General features: G+C 35.2%; 1 protein-coding gene across 7 annotated transcripts in view; it reads left to right on the plus strand.

Moving 5' to 3' along the window:
• LOC140533320 (ankyrin repeat domain-containing protein 26-like) overlaps positions 1-20,057 on the plus strand; it is a 100,946-nt gene that overhangs the window by 35,266 nt on the left and 45,623 nt on the right. For 5 of the 7 annotated variants that reach the window (XM_072652916.1, XM_072652920.1, XM_072652919.1 and 2 more), the window contains 8 exons: positions 3,499-3,549; positions 5,962-5,998; positions 9,019-9,091; positions 12,042-12,102; positions 12,197-12,399; positions 15,158-15,305; positions 15,928-15,989; positions 18,499-18,592. In XM_072652916.1, coding sequence (XP_072509017.1) covers positions 3,499-3,549; positions 5,962-5,998; positions 9,019-9,091; positions 12,042-12,102; positions 12,197-12,399; positions 15,158-15,305; positions 15,928-15,989; positions 18,499-18,592 — 729 coding nt within the window. Of the gene's footprint in view, positions 1-3,407; positions 3,550-5,961; positions 5,999-9,018; positions 9,092-12,041; positions 12,103-12,196; positions 12,400-15,157; positions 15,306-15,927; positions 15,990-18,498; positions 18,593-20,057 lie in introns of those variants that run through there. The other 2 variants (XM_072652923.1, XM_072652918.1) reach the window with 2 other exon arrangements.

Below are 20,057 nucleotides of genomic sequence, written 5' to 3' on the forward strand. Positions count from 1 at the left end.
CTTCTATTTGCTCCATTCTCATTTTTAAGAAATTATTTTCTTCAGTGAGCTTTTGGACTTTCTGTTCCTTTTAACCAGTTCTGCTTTTTAAGGCATTCTTCTCCTCATTGGCTGCTTTCCAAGATACTTCTAAGGACCTGTCAGTTACCAGTTCCTCCAAGGTGGTATGATCATAGGAGAGGTGTTTGCTCCTCTCCTAGCCTATGCTCCGATCTGTGAGTGACCACAAGCTCTCTTTTCTGCCCTAGAACTATGAGGAGGGTTCCTTCTGCACTGCTGCCATAAGGTCTGCTATGCCAGTTTTCCTCCTTGCCCCAGAACTGTGACCTAGATTCAAGTATGGGCAAAGCAATAGAGTCCTGCCTCAGTGTTAGCAAAGAGACCCCTGTCATCTCTTTCTGACTAGTTGTTCAATCTCCTTAACATCTATGAGCTGAGAGCTCTGGAAGCAGCCACTACCACTGCTGCCACAGCTCCTAATTCAGTCATTCCCAGGGCCTGCTCCTTGTTTTTTGGGGCTGGAACTATGTTGAGGCCAGGCTGTACTGTGCTCCTCTCTCACCCAGGTCAGACAGAGCTTTTCTACTGACCTTCTAAGTGGTCTTTGGCATTTGTGGGTTGAGAAGTTTGGAGACATCACAGCTGCCAGTGATTTAGTCACCTGAAGCCTTCTCTGGGTTTGCGGGGGCTTAGTTTGTGCTGGCACAGCCTGTGCTGTACTGTGCTCCTCTCTCAGCCTGGTACAACAGACCTTTCCTATTGATCCTTCTGGTTGTCTTGGGCTGGAAATTTGTTTCACTCTCTTTTTGTGGGTTCTGCTGCTCTAGAATTTGTTTAGAATCCTTTTTTCCAGGCGTTTGGAGAGATTTGTGGGAGAGCTCATGCAGCTCCTTGTTCACCATCTTGGATCTCCTCTCCCCCACTTCTAATTTTTAAGAATTATTTTCTTCAGTTAGCTTTTGTATCTCCTTTTGTATTTGGCTAATCTACTTTTAAAGGAGTTGTTTTCCTCCATGGATTTTTTTTCCCCCTAATTTGATCAATTCTGTTTTTTAAGGGGTTGTTTTCTTCAGTCAAATTTTGTGCTTCCTTTTCCAAACTGTTGATTTCCATAATTCTTCTGTATAACTTATTTTTTCCCAATTTTTCTTCTGCATCTCTTATTTTATTTTTAAGATCCTTTTTGACCTCTTCAAAGAGGACTTTTTGGACTTGAGAACAATTCATATTCCCTTTTGAGACTTCACATGTAGGCATTTTGATACTGTCTTCTCCTGAGTTTATGTTTGATTTCCCCTGTTGACATAGTAGCTTTCTATGATCAGGGCCCTTTATTATTTCTTATTTACTTTTAGACTATTTGGTGACTTGTAAAGTTGAGCTATGCTCCTGGGATAAAAAGTTTCTTATGCTGAGGGCCAGTGGCCTGGTCGTTACCTTTCCATGCTGTGACCTCAGGTGCTTATGTTTTGCCCACTGCTCTGGTGGTGGTCCAGCCTAGTCATGCCTATTGTGCCAGGGTTCCCTGCTTCATAATTTGCCTTCTGCACTGGGCATGGAGACCTCACTGCTTGCCTGCTGAGCCAGGACTGAGAGGTCTTGCTGACCTGTGCTGCAAATAAAATCATCTCACTGGCTTGACCAAACTTTGTGCTGGGCTTTGCTCCTTTTTTACTCAAGTGAGACACACCTTTCTGGAAATACTTACAAGTTGTCTTAAGCTGGAAAATTGTTTTACTCCATCTTTTTGTGGGTTCTGTCACTCCAGAATCAGTTTAGGGGCTTCATTTTATGTTGTTTCCAAGGGAAACTGAGGAAAGCTCAAGCAACTGTTTGACTGCTCACTGCCATCTTGGTTCAACTCCTGTGTTTTAATGTTTTTAGAGTGTTTTCCTCATATTGCTTTTGTCCTTATTTAAAACCATTGGAATTTATTCTCTAAGGGAAATGTCTAGCAACTTGATATTGTTTTTTTTGTAGTAAAATCTTCCCTTTAATGAAAAATTATTAGAACACAGTTATAGAATTGGAAATTACTTTAGAGGTAATCCAATTCAACTACATCATTTGGGAAAATTCATTGTTAACAGCAGGTTTACTTCAGCCTTTGTGAAGCATATGTACTGCTAATAGTTTTTAACCTTTTTTTCCTAAAGACACATCATTTTGCAGTGGGAGAAAAAAACTAGTTTTAGAGTTAGGACTTCCTGAAACTCCTTGGGAATATCATTTAACCGCTGGGCCTTTGTTTATTCATCTCTAAAATAAAGGAATTCAGTTAGATGATTTCTGAGATTTCTTGTTCTAAATTATGTGATTCTATGAAATCATTCTTTAATTTGACAGGTGTAGTGATTGCTTATTATGTGATAGTTAATGTTTCAAAATTTCATACTTATGTGTATTTAAACCTACATCATTTTTGTAAGCATTATGGGAATTTACACTAAGTCTTTTCTGCCAAAATTAAGAACCGTGCAGTTCTTCAGTGAATATGAAAAGCCTGCACAACCAATTTTGGGTATTCAATGTCATTCAAAGGGATGTTATTTTGGGGGGGAGGAGGGTATAGGAGACAATTAAAAATGTTCTCAATTGTCACCAAAGTTCATAGACAAAGATATATATATATATTTACTTTTGTGTTGTTAAACTGTTTTTATGTATTATAAATAATAGTAAATATAAAAGATGATTTGTGCCAAACTTAATTTCCTATATATCCATATTACAATGATAATTTATATCCATGATAGCTTTTTAAAAATGTTGATGGATGCTATAAATTCTCTTGAAATTAAATTTTATTCAGTATAGCTTTAGAGTGAAATGCATTTTAGTTTAGATTAGTCTTTTGATAATTGGGAATTTATATGTGGTATATGTGGCAATTCATTATTTACATGTATTTCATTTAAAAGAACAGTTCTTCCCTCATGGAAGGGAAAATCTGCCAGGTAAATAATTTGTATTTTTTCTAGGAAAGTTAAATTCCCTTCAAATTATTAATATTCACATCCACAATGGTCATGGGAGGAAAGATAGGTGATAAATTGCTTGCTACTTTTTGCCCTACTCTTTCTGTAGTGGCAAGTTTCTTTGTAGAACAGCGTTTAATGAGTAATCAGTGTTTTTAGGATTGTGCAATTAGATAAAAAACAAGATTAAAAGTAAATAAAGAAAACCATATCATTAGTAACAGACTAATTATGTGAATGGTGATTATGTATCTTTGAAGAAGCATCCCAGTTGGTAGATTGGCACATAAACTTTAGAAATGAGAAAGTTAAAGAGCAGTTAGTGAGAGAAAATCAGTACACTGTCTCATTGAGGTTTTAAAAATATCTTTCTCTTTAAGTACTTTCATAATTAGTAAACCAAATAGACTGTACTAGCAGTTCCTACATTTCTTTTAGAATAGAGCTGCTTGTCTTCATATTTTTTTCTGATATCATTGTTTCATCTATCCCTTTCATGCCTATTCCTAAATGGATATAGAAATACAGGAATCTCCGGTGCAGACATCAGGAACAAGAATTTCAGGGAAAGGTATTCTGTGAAATAACCAAATAAAAATGTTTACTCAAATAATAATTTAAACTACTTGAGTTGCTGCTGTAGTTCAAAGTTTATTTTTCATGTTGCTTTAACTGTTTTTGTTTAGCTTAAGCGTTACATACAACCAAATAGGATAAAAACCATTTTACTGCTATTTTCTTTGTAGCATGCCATTAGAAAGTAGTATATAGTTTTTTAACTTGATAAGTTCTGAACCTTTTGTTAAGAATAATTAAGAGATGATTTCAGGGAAAAAATGTGGTAGTAAAATCTTTTTAGCATTTCTACTATTTTTTAATAATCAAGATAAAGTTTTTTTTGAAATTCCTAATTTAAAAACTACTTTGTAATCATAATTTCTTTGGTATTGTTCATTATTAGATTGAGTTAATTTTATTCATGTTAATATTGATATTATATTGATTATGTATCATGTTAATATTGTTTCCTCTCCATGATATCTATCTATATCTATATATGCATATATTTACATATATCTATATAAAGATTAACTAATCAAATAGTTTTGCAAACTATGTTATTTTGGCTATGTGTCTAGTTCGTATTAATTGCTGATGTGCCACAAAGAGGAAGGAATATCAGCATATGACTACTCTGATCTTTATTTTGTTTTCAATGTGACCATGTAATTGCTAATTATACTGAAGTTTTGCTACAATCATTATATAGTGTAGTTTGGGTGCTTTTTAATTTTTCAAAAAAATGAATGAGAGCCTAAACCATGTGACTTAGTTTGCTTGAGATCCCTGTCCCAGAAGAGGCTTTATCCAAGCCCACAGTGCATGATTCTTCTTTGCTTTATCATGTAAATTTTACCCTGCCCCATAATATTAGTTCCTCTTCCAATGTTGTCTGTGGTGTGAAATGAGCCTGGAGACAATGTACCAGCTCTCCAGCTTTGAGGGGATTAGAACTTTTATTCTTTTTAAAAACAACCACAGTGAAACCTTTCCTGATTATCTCAAACTTGGGAGGAGAATTAGATACTGTTCTGTATGCATTTAGCTTACTTCTTCTGACTCTCCACCTTTTAGGAAAGTCTAGGAATACCATTTTATCCTGCACAGTATGACATAACACTTTTCCCTTAGTTACATTTTATTTAATTGGGGAGAAACAATGTAAGAGTCATATTTGTCACTCATAAAATAGTAACTAGGTACTCAGTATGTATTATGCTCTCTGTCCTGAAGTCTTATTCTAAAATTCATCAAGGTATAGAGGTAGTCCTAAATTCTCAAAGTTTGTGTAGACAAAGTGAACACTCTTGTAGGTCTTAGCAATTTGGAAAGACTGGATAGAGAGCTGGCCACTATAGTAAGATGTCATGGGTTTAAAACCTACTTCTGATGCGTTCTGACTGGTTAACTCTTCACAGATTGCTAAACCTTTCACTGCTTCAAGTTACTAATTCTCTAAGACTATAATTTGCAGTGAAATTGCCTAATGAAATCTCATATTTAGTAGAACATATGTAATTCAAAGGAAGTTTGGTAGAATCTTGTTGGATGGATTGGAGAAAGTCAAGTTTAGAGAATGATTATGAATCAGATAATTTTCACTCAGTGAAATGGGCAAATGGTCACCTCTTAATTGCATACCTTAATGTGATGGTTGATAGAAAAAAGAAGTGTTTATTTTATTGCCCATCTGTCTTTAGACTATATTTTGGGAAAGTCAGAAGAAATAAGAGATGTACTTTGTACAACATAAGTTTTTTGGTTTTGTTTTTAGCATCACTCCCCAGGAAAGCTTGAAAAGAGAAAATATATTGGTTTGCAACTCATGAGCCCCTTCTTCCAGAGACTGTAGAGGTCTATGCAAAATACATTATTTCTGGATCTCTTGCTCATGAGGAATAGCTAGAAATATGTTATGTCCTACTAAACAGAGCAGTCTCTGGATCTGTCCTCACTTACAGAATGGACCAAACAGGTTGTGCTATGTTGTGCTCAATGTGGCAGTACTATATCTCCAAATATTCCATCTGTGAAGTGTGTGGTAAGAAAGGTAAAACAAATATAGTCTTTCTCAATCTACCTACATAAAAAGCCCAGATTAATCTTATAATATCAGCTTGTTCCTACTGTTTATGGTATCTGCTAGTGGTTATTATGTTCTCTCAGTGTGAAAGAGCATGCTAGTGAAATGGCTAATGTTAACAAATCACTGGCAGATAATCTGATGTTTGAAGAAGACCTTTTGCTGCCCTCAGAGTCTTGATACTTAAAGACACTTATCTTTAGCATAATTCCATTTGTATGAAGGGTCTTTGTCGTGTCCCCAAAAATACATTGTAATAAAGCTTCATAAATTATACTCTTAATATTAATGTCTTGTATTGGTATATATGTTTTAATGGTATTTCACTTCTTTCCCCAGTAGTGGAAGAAAGTTCCCTAGAAGAATCTATAAGCAGGTAGGCTTCATAGCAGGTTAATATGTCTTTTAATTAATCTACATGGTCCATTCTCCAATAGGTTTTTCTGTCCAAGGCAAAACAAATTCTCATGCTCTAAAAAATAACATATCTTCAATTTAACTAATTCCCACTAACACATTAATTAACTCATGTTTTTACTTCATTATCTTGCATAGAATTGTTTATTAAATACCTACTATATTTATTTATTAAGCAGATTGGCAACTAATGTGTGTTGGTGTTGCCTGCGAACATTGAGGGGATTAGGTGACTTGCTTGGACTCACAAAACCAGTAGGTGACAAAGGGAGAGCTTGAGTCTAGTATATTTGTACTCCCAGACCTACTTCCTATCCACAATCCCCTAAGAGAACTATTAATAAATAGTAACTAGATGAATGAAGAATGAGCAAGCTATGTTCTTGCATATGACCACACTATGTAGTAGCTACCTGGGATGGCTTTCTGATAAGCCTTTTAAGGCACACCTATGGTGCAAATATGTATCTTCTTATAATTGTGAAAATGTAAATGCCCAGGGATTATCAAATCAAGGAATTATCAACATGGGGTAGAGATTAGTCACTGGGGACAGGGTCCTAAGTCAAGACAGAAAGTGGTATTGGAAATTTTTCATCAAGAAGGAGAGAAGCAATAGAAAAAAGTCAGAAATGGCTGGTAAGTGGTTCCTGCTTGGTACTCTTGTGTACAACAGTGGTAGAAAGCTGCTTCTCACATTAAGACTTTGGCAGGAATATTCTAGTTCCCAATTTGAGGCAGCCAGGCAAGCTGACATTAGATCTGGAGAACAAGTGGCAAGGACGTCATTTCTCTCAGGCTACTAGGAAGGCAAACAGACATGGCAATACATTAGCCATAAAGGCCACCAACTGGAATGACTAAGGACTAAATATCTCTCTTCCTGTGAACTCATATTCATACAGCACAGGTTATTTTACAGTGACCTATATAGATCCTGTGCTTTTTTTGTGTTGTGACAAGAGTTAGTCAACACAGAAGAAGGTGAATAGGCTGGAGTAAAGGCCTTTCCACTCTCCAGATGATCAAGTTGAATAACAGTTGTTCAAAAAGTAAAGAAGAGATCTTACAAGAGGGAAAGGGGAGGAGAATGAATGTATTAGGAGGTTGGTGGGAAGAATCCTGTAGCACAGAGAAGTTGAATATTTAGAGCCTTTCTTCCTTCTTTTGTCCAAAGGAGATTGTGTGGAAAAGGGAGCAGGAGCAGGACCTGAACTCCAGGAGGAGGAATTGTGAGGATGATTTAGAACACTGTAGAATTTTGAAAAAGGTCAGAGATTGAAAATTAATTATATAAAGACATTCAGGAGACCATGAGAAATTGAAATGACTTGAGCTGAAGGAGAAGGACTCCATCTAAAGGAGGAAAAGAAAGTGAGAAAAGGAGGATTTGAAGAGAGGAAGAAGATATAAAGAAGAAGACAATGTAAAGGTTATGAGGAGAAGATGGAATCAAACTGAAGGAGAGATAGAAGGAGGAAAAGAATTTTAAAAGAGAAGACCAAATAAGTAAAATAAATTGGCAGTTTGAAGGAAAAGGAAAAGGAAATTGGGCATGTTTATCAAAGAGTTAAAAAAAGCTAAAAAATAAAAAAAAGTTGTCTTGATGTTAACAGATCCTAAGGAGCTGAGACAAGAAGTGCCTTGGGAGTAGTAGATAGGGGAAATAGGTCTGGGAGTGAGGATAAACTGGATTCAAGTTCCCCCTTTTTCACCTAATTATTTTGGGACCCTAAGCAAGTCATTAAATCCTTCAGTGTTCCCATGCAACTCTCTGACACAGAACAATGGAAATCTGCATTATTTCCTCTATGGAAGTTCCCTGCACCAAATGAAATCAAAGTCGTACACCCTACAGTCCTTGAATCCACACACCCCTAACCCCTGAAAAGGTGAATAGAGTGATAACTCTGGAGTTATCACAGCAGATTATCACAGCAGTTATACAGAAGTACTCCCAGCTAAAGAGTTAATAATTTTGCTTTTTATACATATGGGATACCAGGTAAGGTTTTTAGGGACCTGAATTGAATTTTTTGATTCTGTGATTCATGGAAGTCTTCTGTAAGTAGATAAGTCTTAAATTAGGTCCTGAAGGAAGTGATGCACATTGATTGGTAGTAAATAGGCAGATGGGCATTCCAAACCATAAAGGCATCATGAATATTCTAATTTACTATGCAAATGGTTTCTATACTATTCTATAATATATTATCTGACCAGATTCATCAGTGATTATATACATCCAGGAATGGTTGCACTTGTAATTAGTACCTTTCTGAGACTGGAATATATAACTAAATATACATATCTAGAGGGCAGCTGAGCAACACTGTGAATAAAGCATTGAACTTGGAGTCAGGAAGACTCATATTTAATGAGGTCAAATCTGGCTTCAGACACTTAATAGCAGTGTGGCCCTGGACAGGTCAGTTTCCTCATCTGGGAAAGGAAAGGAAATGGCAAACCATTCCAATACCTCTGATAAGAAAAGTGGAGTGGAGTCATAGAGTTAGACATGACTGAAACAACTGAACAACAACAACTGTAAGTCATATCTAGAGTTCAAATCTGTGGAAGATAACTTCACGAGAAATGAGAAACTCACTGTCAAAGTGTTTTGTCAGAAACTGGTAACGAAGGCACAGAGAGTAATAACATGCTATAAATACACTGCAGGTTTTTGGTGACTGCATGATTTGTAATGTCCCACTGTGTTCATTTCTCAACTTTAGAAGAGTATAAAAATAGGAAGTGAGATTATTCTGGAGGATAAACCCAGTGATAGCTTCTATAACAATATTTCTTTCTTTGTTAAATTGAAATCTTGGAGTACGAATGGTTTACATACCCTTCTCTTTTAAGTCATCCTTTGTGATGTATCATTTATTTGGTGGTAAAGTACCTGAAAACAACTAAAAGCATTTGATGATTCTCTTTTGGATGTAAAACTACTTATTTTTGTTTTCTTTTTGAAAGACTGTCTGACAAACTTGGGGCTGATGATTCCTGGCCAACCACAGATGAAGAAGAATTAGATTTTAGTACGAAGGTAGTTTCTTTATGGAATTTTTTTTCTAGTTTTAAATTTCAGTTTGGTGGGTTCTTTGCTTTGTAAAAAAAAATTATTGTAAATCTAGTAATCATCAGCAAAAACAAACAAAAAATAAAATTTTAAACAATATCCTTAGTATTTAGCACCAAATGAATTTTGCACACTTGGAGCCAAATGAATTAAAACCAGAAAACCTTGTATTTTGCCTCAAGCTTTAGGTTTCTTTCAAGTTTTCCCATCTCTAGTTTTTTTTTTCAACTGAAAACCAGTTAAAATCAATATGTGAACAATTTGCTTTCTGTTGATACCTCTGTCTCCCTTTCCATATTTCTGTTCAAGCTTTGTATTTATCTGTGCACTGGAAAGAGCATTAGATTTGAAGTCATAGGACCTGGGTTCATACCCTATGAATGCCACTCTTAAATAAATATATGACCTTGGAAAAGTCTTTGTTTCCTAGATGATATTTAAGGTCCCTTCTAGCTCTGAATCTGTGCTCCATTACGTATATACTGTTCTCTAAATGTTGGGTAGGGAGATTGCTTCCAATTTTTTACTATTACAAATATTTTTGTACAGCTGGGTCCTTTTTTCCTTCCTGTGCTATTTTTAGGATAAATTCATAGCACTGGAATCATAGAAATGAAATCAAAAGATATCATTAGTTTTATTACTCTTGTGTGTTGTCTTCTAAAATGTTTGCACCAATGTGAAGTTCCACCACTGGCATATTAGAATTTCCCACACTCCATGAATTTACAGTTTTTGCAATTTTTGACATTCTAGTTGATACAGTAAACTTATTGATTTACATTTCTCTGATTATTGGGAAATTGAAACATTTTTCATAAAGTAATGATGTAATGTTGTAATAATGAAATAATTTTTATTCAATCATTGCTTTATTTGGAGGTATTTTACTAGATTGAGAGATATGTTTCAGATGCAGTTAATCCTCAGTTTTTGTGGAGATAACATTCGTAGAAAATGGCACAAAAGTCAAAAGCTTGATTGTGTATACATTGAATATATGGGAAATAAGGAGTTAGGTTCCCTGATCTCCAAAAACTATAATCTGTTACTAGAGATTGCTGAAAATACCATTTCTAGCTCAGCGCAGCCACCTACACCTTAGAATAATTTTCTGCCATGTGCTCCAGGTAGATGTCTTCCCTTTGCCCCCTTTCAAGCTTCCTTTTATGTACTGTTTTCTCATCAGAATTTAAGCTCCTTGAAGGGAAGTGCTGCCTTTCCTTTTTCTTGTTTTTGTCTTCCTAGCACTTAATACTTAGCACTTAAATAGTATCTTTTCTAAGCTATATAATCATGTGATCACAGTATTGATTACAATATTGTGGTGGTATGACTTGTAAAGGTTATGTTTAGAATGTCTGTCTTTAAAAGAACTATCATTTCTATATGTCCTAATCTTGTGTGATTGTACGGTTTGCCCTTTGTTCTCCAAGAGGATCATGATATCAGGGAGATGATGACATGATTTGCAATTGACTTTGATCTGAGTGAGAGAAGGCTGTGTCACCAGCCTCACTTTCTCCTCCAGAGTCATCTGTGTCCAGTGGCCTGATATTGATCAGGACGACTGGAAATGACCTGAGATGTAGTGGGAGACCTTTGCCCTTTTAAGCTAAGGTCTTTTCAAGTTCTCACTTTGATTCAGGCAATGCCTCAGTGAACAGGCCTCTTTAAAAAGTGAATCAAGGGATAGCCTCTTTAATTAAAAAAAAAAAAATCAAGCTGGGAAAGGAAGGCCCTCAGGATTGTTGGTCAAAAGAGAAACGGTTGCTATTTACATTTACTCTAAGGCCAGGAGAGACCAACAAATCACCACTAAGTGGTGCTTGGACAGGGACCTATCGATGCCCAATGCGTAAGATCCAGAGTGAATTGGGTTTAAGGCTTGGTCTTTGAGAAAGAAATCTAGCCAGTAAACTCCAAGTTAACAAGGTAACTTTCTGCCATCAAAATTTCCCTTTCTTTGGGCAGAACACCCTCAGGTAAGAATTAAATATTATATACACTTGACAAAAGAAAAACACCTAAAATAGAGGTTCATTACATTTTTTGTGTGTTATAGACCTCTTTGGCAGTCTTGGTATTGAGTCAAAAGCAATAAACAGTACGTAATAAAATATCCACCATTAGACTGCACCTTCACAGCTTTTCCTAGACCCAGATAGTTTCTAGAGAGTAAAGCTCAATCCTTCCAAGTGTTTATATACAACACCAAAAAGTTCAAACAATACGGCACAGTTTGCAATTTATGTTCACTACATTTTTAGGAGGGCTAGTCCTTAAATTTGAGACCTGAACTCAAGATCTCAGCATTTTATTAGTAGTACAATGAAGACATTCAAGATACTGTGTGCACTGAGGTTCTTATAGCTTATACGTCTCAATTTAATGGCCTCTTGCCAATAGGAACCTCTAACTTTTTTTTCCTGCTGAAGGTGTCAAACAGAATAAGTGAACCCAACAACCAGGCCTAGAAAAAATGAACATGACATCAACACTTCTCTAGTTTTCCCACTCTTGAGACCTTTAATGAGGTGTCTCTTGCTCCCTTTAGTTTTAACGAAAGAAGTAACTCAACTGATTTATGCTATTCTAAAACACATAAAGAAGCTAAAACTAATGACTAAGAGACTTTAACTTTTCTTTGTTATAAGTAGTGATTTGGGTGATATATTGAAATACTAATTTCTAAAACCTAGTATTTTTCAATGATGTCACAAAGTATTGAAGAAAAAATTACACTTCTTTATATATTGGTTTTTGGTGAATAAAATAGTTCAGAAGATTATTTTCTACATGAAGATCAGATTAAATATATTATGATAGATAGTAAACCTGAGAGAAATGTGGACTATTAAATGCTTGTATTTTATAGGAATATGATACTCATCATTCTTACCACGTTTTTTGACAGAAACTCCCCAAGGCAAACTTAACCAAAATAATAAATGCTTCTCAGCAAATAAGGAAAAACAGTAAGCTATCTGAGAAATTTCTGTTCTTTTATTATTATTTATTGCCTTGAAATGATAGATTTGTTCATGTACTCTTTATTTGTTTTTAATATAGTAGATGAAAAGAGTAGCACTGTCAATACAGAACACAGAGCTTTTCTTGGGCACAGTCAATCAGAGAGTGAAAAAGAAGATATGACAGTTACCCTTCCTAAGCCTTCATTACGAGCCCAGAGCTCCCCTCATTCTGTCCATCCCTCACTTGGCTCCTTTTCAAGGTCTTCCCAGGAGATGACTACTCTTCTTGGCGTTAATAAGGTAATTATATTGGCTATGGTTCCTGTTTGTTTACCCTCTGTCCTTTTCTCCCATGCTTATCCCAACTTCATAAGATAGCAAGAATTCTAGAAATGGACATCCTCAACAGTCACATCAAAAGAAAATTCAGGGAAATTTACATATTGAAGATAAAATGCTGATGGGTCCTGACAGTTCATGAGTGAACTGTCAGGAAGAAGAAGAATTAGAAAGCAGCCAAGATGAAGGACGATGAGAAGATTATGAAGATGAAGTAGCAGAGGTGGAAGAAAGTGAGGAAGATGAGGAGGAGGAATTCAGTCAGTATAGCCAAGAAGTAATAGATGGAGAGGAAGGATAAGAATATGGAGGTACAGAGGATAAAGAAGAAAATCAAGATGAAGAAGATTTTGAAAATATGAAGGAAAAAGAAGGTTTGAGTTATCAACAGAGTCTCTCTTTGTACTATTGAATATGATAGAAATTAAGTTAAATGTGAAATGAGTGAAGAAAAGCAAGAAATTCCTACAGAATTTCCCATGTCAATTATAATGGATTATTTATGGAAGCTTAAGTATAAACTTGTATGCTATTTCAAGGTAAAAAATAACAGAATATTTCATTTGTTTAACAAATGATTTTCCTTAGAAGGGCAAGATTTATATCTAGAGTGAACCTTATAGCTTGCCTAGCTAGTCCATTCAACAAAAGTTCTAAACCTTAGTTGTTCTGTTCTCATAGGTGAATTAAAACAAGAAGAATATGTACAAAAATATTTTAGGCCATAATAACTTGATTTTCCTTTATTCAAAAACTAGGTATTTACCACATATTAGACATCAGTGTGTAAAATGAATGAAAGTGAAATTTTTTGGTTGATTGTCAGCTGAAAAGAAGTTTCCAGCATTGACAGAATTATAAAAAGTGAAGGCAACTTGAAAAGATTGAGTAGTACATATATTTCCTCTTATTTAAAATGCATATATACCATCCCTAACATCCTATTTTTAAGCACTCAGAAAAGGTGACTCCAGAACATTTTCATCACACTTTTGTAATTTTAATCTTGAGTCATTCAACCCTGAAATGGAATTTCCTTTTTATTTGTGACCAATTTTAAACTTACTTCTCTTTGTTCTTCAGATGAACGCTGATTCTTTATGGTAATAATCAACATAGAACAGGGCAGTATAAATCAGAACTTGAATAATAATCTTATTATACTCCTACATCTTCTAACCTTTTTTAAATACATCTAATTTCCAAAACTTTCAATTCTGTTCCATGCAGTAGATATTATCAGCTCATATTGTATTGTGATCCCATATAGAAGTGGAACAAAAAAAGTCATAATCTCAAATTCCAAAATTTCATTTTCGATTTCACCTTTATATTTTGATATCAATCGTAATAATCTCAAATTTTCATAATTCCTATTTATTGCACATTTATAAAATTTTAATTATATGCAAGGCAAGGTTTGTTATATGGAATTCAGAAACCAAGAAGACTGTGTTCCAACCATCATGTACTATACAATTTAATTGTGGATCTAAGGCATCCACAAATAACTTTAGTTTCTCATAGCTATTGAAAAAGTCAGTTTAAAAACTGACACTGTTATTAATCCATCTATGTGAAGGATTTGGAACATTCACATTTTAAATAAAACAAAAGTTAAATATGTTTCCTCTTCATGTACCTCTGTTTTAGTCAAGCTGGATTTCCCATCATTTCCTGAATGTACCTTGATCTTTTCCTCCCTCAGTACCTTTCCTTACACTGTTCCCAGTGTTTGGAACATTTTCTTTGCTCTCTTTCTTGCCATCTGAAATTCTAGCTATCTTTCAAAGCCCAAACCAAAGATACCACTCATATAAAACTTTCACTGGTTCTTCTAAACTCTTATAGCTCCTTGTAATTTTTGAATACATTTCACAGATTCTTCTTTCTCAGTTATTTATATCTTAGTAAACATTGACTAAGTACTTGCTATGTGCTGGGCAGTGTGTTAAGTGCTAGGAATATAAATATAAAAAAAGAGACAGTCCCTGCCCTCAAAGTGCTCCCAATCTGATGAAGGAAGACAAAGTACAACATAAGAGGAAACCCATAATTTGGGGGTTGGGAGAAGGAACATGGTGCTGAGAAATGAGAGGGAAGTTAGAGAATTCCCCAATAGTATAGCAAAGTATGAAATGAAATATCTGTGCTGAGCCTCTTCCTTCATTGGAGGCTTTGAAGTTCCTGGCTCTTCCTCCAGTCATGGGGGCACAGCATAGTAGTTAAGTGTATACTAAAGCTGATGGAATCTTGCAGGTTGATGAAGTTTTCCCAATCATAAGATTCTTGGGCCCTAGTGGAGAAGTCTCAAAGTACTGGTAAGAAATGAGATGTCTCTGCTGGGTTTCCTCCTTCAATGGAGGTTTTGAAGTACATGGCTTTTCTCTTCAGTCAGAGGGTATCTTATCTTCCCTCCTAGATTAATGGGTGACAATAAGAACTGTTTATTTTATTATTTTTCTCAGTTACTAGTAATTGAATTTGTTGAAATAAGAATTAAAATATTCATCAGCATATGTAATGCTGTAAATTAATATTTCTAGTTATGGAGAAGAGTTTTTCTTTAAATGAAATGTCTAAAATAAGTGATTGGAAATGCATGACTTGATTGTTAGGTCTATCAACATCTGGCAATCAGGTTTGCATTATTTTTGTTAGCAACAGATTAAAGACAATTTTTGGAGGGCATTATACATTTCATTCTCATTAATTATAGGAAGAATCAACAGAATCAGAGGAGGAAGAAAAGGAAGATGGTATATTAATTGACAATGGTACTGGAGAGCAAACAGCTCCTAAAACTCCCTATCTTCCCAATGAAGTTCAGGCTCACAGTACATCAGTGAATTGTGCTGTTAGAAAAGGTAAGTTATTGTTTTAATAGGACCTGTGATTTCATCACTGTAGGAAATTCCCAATGAGCAGATTTCTACCAATGCAGATTGGCAACTAGCCTGGGGCAATAAGAAGTGCAGTGTCTTGCTCATGCTTACACAGCCAGTATGTCAGAAATGGGACTTGAACCCAGTTCTTCCTAATTCTACAATAGGCTTTGAATGCACTATGCTGTGCGGCCCCTCAAATTGTAGAAAATGCTTACAAAACTTTCTTTTTGTAAAATGCCATTATAAACCTATAAATTTAATGTTAATCCAGCTCAGAAGTATGTTAAATATAAACAATCTTTCTCTTTCTCTTTTTTACCCATAATATTAAGTGCACTTTAGAAAAGAATTTTGTTGTACAGTCTTGTATAAAATTACCTCTGGGTCCCTAACTTCCTTCTTTGAAGGACACTCCTTTGCCCATAATCCCTAAATCCAAATGTTGCTTTTATTCTGTTTTTGTCTCCTGGAATTTTTTTCTGTTGTTACTATCCTTTAATTTTTGCTGAAGCAATTATGAATAGACATATTTTAACAGTTTTCATGTTCTCAGTAGCATATATTCTCATTAGTAATGTGTTTTTTTGCCTATGTTTTATAGATTTGATGTCAGCATTAGGATTGGAAGAGGAAGAAGATGCAGAATCATCTTGGGATTCAGAGGTATCTTCTCAAGTTATTTTTAAACTTCAATATTGATTGTCACCTTTAAAAAATTACATTTCAGATTTATTTACTAATCATTGCAATTGCCTCAATGGAATTAGAATCAGAATTTTAGAGCTGGAAGAGACCTTAGAAATAATATTGTCCAAGTACTCATTTGATAACGAGGAAGCTGAACCCCAGAGAAATCAAGTAACTTGCCTTTGGTTTATGAGAGAGCCAAGAATAGATAGTCCTAACTTTCAGGCCATGTACTTTCAACTCCACCTCTTAATATCCTACCAATTTCGAAATGTCGTTCAATCATTTAGTCAATCAGTGAACAAATGCCGTGGTACCACATGCTGTTCTAGGTATTAAGATATATTCCAGTAAAGTAAGAGACTTTAGACAAAGACTTAGTATACAATCCTGCCTCCCTACTACATGAGTAGCTTAGCTTTAAGTGATGGGATAGGCCATAGGCACATTATTTTACAGCCAACTGTTAACAGATTTCTGTGCAATTTACATACACAATTGCTGAGGGCAATACAAAGGGGAATGGCAAAGTAAGCTGTGGTTATGAAAAACTTAATGAAAGAGGCAATAATTAGGGCTCAGTAATAGGGTCAGATTTTGTTTGGTAGAGAGGAGGGAGGAAAATATTCCAAGAGAGGATAGGTAGAGGGAAGTAAGGATGACTGCAAGGAATGTAAAGAGCTAGGTTTAGCTGTAAGAGATGGCCTGTAAGAGGGGAATATAAACTATTTTCTATAAATAAGATAGTGTGATGTATTAAGAAAGTTCGGATTCGCTCCTGTAAATGACACTCTCAACACATGTGAGTTGAAACCTTAAATCATAGCTTTAGAATTTGAAATTTGATTTGCATCAAGGAGCCCCTGTTTTTTCTTATGAAGTATAATAATGTTTTAAATTTTGTGTTTGAGGAAAACTTTTTGTGATCAGTATAAAAGATTAACTGGAGCGGAGGTACAATACAGGCAAAAAGATGTTTCAATAGGTGTAAGGTGATGAAATCGAAGTAATTGTGGAAATAGGAAAGGTTAAATAATGACTTGTTTATTTCAGAGAAAGATTCAGTAGTATGTAGCAATTACTTAACTACAGAGAGCAAAACTGATAACTGAGTTTTTTAAGGCTGAGGACCTGGAAAAATGTAGATATCACTAATAGAAACAAGGAAGTTAGAAAAGATTGGGAGGCTTACATGATGACAGGGTAATAATGTTACTATGTTTAATATGTTAGTTCTCAGGAAACATTTAAATGGAGCTACCCCATAGTTTGATAGAATTTTAGGAATGTGAGAGTAAAGTCAAATGGTTTTTTCTTCTGGCAAAAGGGGGTCAGAAATTTGGGTCCCCCAAGAATCTCTCTTGTAACTGAAATAGGAGTAATTCCCAGCTTTATGCTGGAAATATTCAAAGGCAGAGGCATGAAATGTGAAGACAAGAAGGCAGTGAGTATGCTTATGCTTTTTAGTGTATGTAAAATGTCGAGTGGAAACTGTTATTACCAAGTACCAGAGAGAAAGAAATCATAATCCACAAGAGGTTTGAGGGCCATCATATTATTAGAAATCTAGAATGAAGCCAGGACACTGAACGAAGAGAAAAAAACATAATCCAAGTGTGGGAGACCTCTAGAGAAGGTGGGATTTGTATTGCATACTCTACTATCAACAAGAATTGTTCAGTACAATAGGTATAAATGGTGTGATTAAGCTAAAATTTTTTGTCATTCTGTTACAAATGTCACATATTTGTATATATATACATATTGTGCATATGTATATGTATGTGTATATTTGTACATATATGCATGTGTGATGAACCTAGTTAAGTTTGCAATGTTCAAAATTTTGCTGCTGTTCAGTAATTTCAGTCATATCCGACTTTTCATAACCCCATTTGGGGTTTTCTTAGCAAAGGTACTGGAGTGGTTTGCCATTTCCTTCTCCAGTTCATTTTACAGTTAAGGAAACTGAGGTAAACAGGGTAAGTCTCTGACATTAGATTTGAATTAATAAAGATGCATCTTCCTGACTTCAAGCCCAGGGCTCTATTGACTGCATCAGCTCTTCTAAGGGGATTATTTACTGTACATTCAGCCCCAGATATTATTTTCTTCTCCCATATTGTTAGCATGTGGAAAATAGTATTTTAAATGTACTATAATGTACTGTAAAATATTATTATAACATAGCAATAATATCTGACTTAGAATTTTGTCATTACTTACAAGTAAACCATTTCTCTATGAAAAAGTGTAATCCAGCCTACATTACTGCTATCTACTGTTATCTCATCTAAAGAGAAAAGATAGAAGAGTAAACTTGAAAAGTATAAACATGACATTATTGTAAAGAAAAGTTTTTTAAAAGCCTTTAATTTTCTTTCATTTCTCTCTAAGTGAGTTCACAGTGTACCAACAGAAAGCATTCAGTACTGCTTTCTACTGTGAGCTTACTAATATGTTATTGATCTTTTCATTTGATAAGTGTGCCACTGAAAGTCTCCCCAAAGGATCTACCAAGCATATATCTGCATCCACAAATCCAACAATAAAAGACAATATTTCAGTGGGACGTGAAGGTAAGATTATGTTAAATGTATAGTTAGGTTTGTTTAAAAAAGTAAAAGTGGTATCTGGAAGTGGGGGGAGGATTAGGGAAAGGCTCTATCATCAAATAGTAGAAGAAGGTACATGAACAAGACTAAGCAGTGTAACTGAAAACTTTCCTGAGCAAAATCAGAAAAAAGAAGAGATTAAAAATGAAGTATAATATGAGAAAAATGGGGGAGAGGTATTCTTTTTTTCTTATTTTTACTTATTTTTAGTTTTCAACATTCATTTCCACAAGATTTTGAATTCCAAATTTTCTCCCCATCTCTCCCCTCCCTCTACCCAAAGATGCTGTGCATTCTGATTACCCCCTTCCCCCAGTCTGCCCTCCCTTCTATCACACCCCTCTCTTCTCTTATCCCCATCTTCTCTCTTTTCTTGTAGGGCAAGATGGATTTCTATACCCCATTACCTGTATTTCTTATTTCCCAGTTGTATGCAAAAACAGTTCTCAACATTCATTCCTAAAACTTTGAGATCCAACTTCTCTCCCTTCCTTCCTCCCCACCCATCCACACTGAGAAGGCAAGCAATTCAATATAGGCTATATATGTGTAGTTATGTAAAAGACTTCCATAATAGTCATGTTGTGAAAGACTGACTATATTTCCCTCCATCCTATCCTACCTCTCATTTATTCTATTCTCTCTTTTGCCCTTGTCCCTCCCCAAAAGTGTTTACTTCTAATTATTCCCTTCTCCCATTTGCCCTCCCTTCTATCATTCCCCACCCTTCTTATCCCTTTCTCCCCTGCTTTCCTGTAGTGTAAGATAGATTTTCATACCAAATTGAGTATGCATGTTATTCTCTCCTTAATCCAAATGCCTCTTTTATGAGAAATAATTTGCCCTGTTCCATTTCTCCCCTTCTCCTCCCAATATACTCCTCACCCCTTAATTTTATTTTTTTAGATATCATCCCTTCCTATCCAACTCACCCTGTGCCCTCTGACTATCCCTCCAACTCCCCAGATGCTGAGAAAAGTTTCAAGATTTACAAATATTATCTTTCCACACAGGAATGTAAACAGTTCATCTTTAGTAAGTCCTTTATGATTTCTATTTCCTGTTTACCTTTTCATGCTTCTCTTGATTCTTGTGTTTGAAAGTGAAATTTTCTATTCAGCTCTGGTCTTTTCATCAAGAATGCTTGAAAATCTTCTATTTCACTGAATTAGCATTTTTCCCCCTCAGTTTTGCTAGGTAGGTGATTCTTGGTTTTAACCATAGCTCCTCCGAGCTCTGGAATATCATATTCCAAGCCCTCCAACCCCTTAATGTAGAAGCTGCTACATCTTGTGTTATCCTGATTGTATTTCCACGATACTCGAATTGTTTCTTTCTGGCAGCTTGCAATATTTTCTCCTTGACCTGGGAACTCTGGAATTTGACTAAAATATTCCTAGGAGTTTTTCTTTTCAGATCTCTTTCAGGA

The sequence above is a fragment of the Notamacropus eugenii genome, chromosome 3 (assembly GCF_028372415.1).
Source record: "Notamacropus eugenii isolate mMacEug1 chromosome 3, mMacEug1.pri_v2, whole genome shotgun sequence".
NCBI lineage: Eukaryota > Metazoa > Chordata > Mammalia > Diprotodontia > Macropodidae > Notamacropus > Notamacropus eugenii.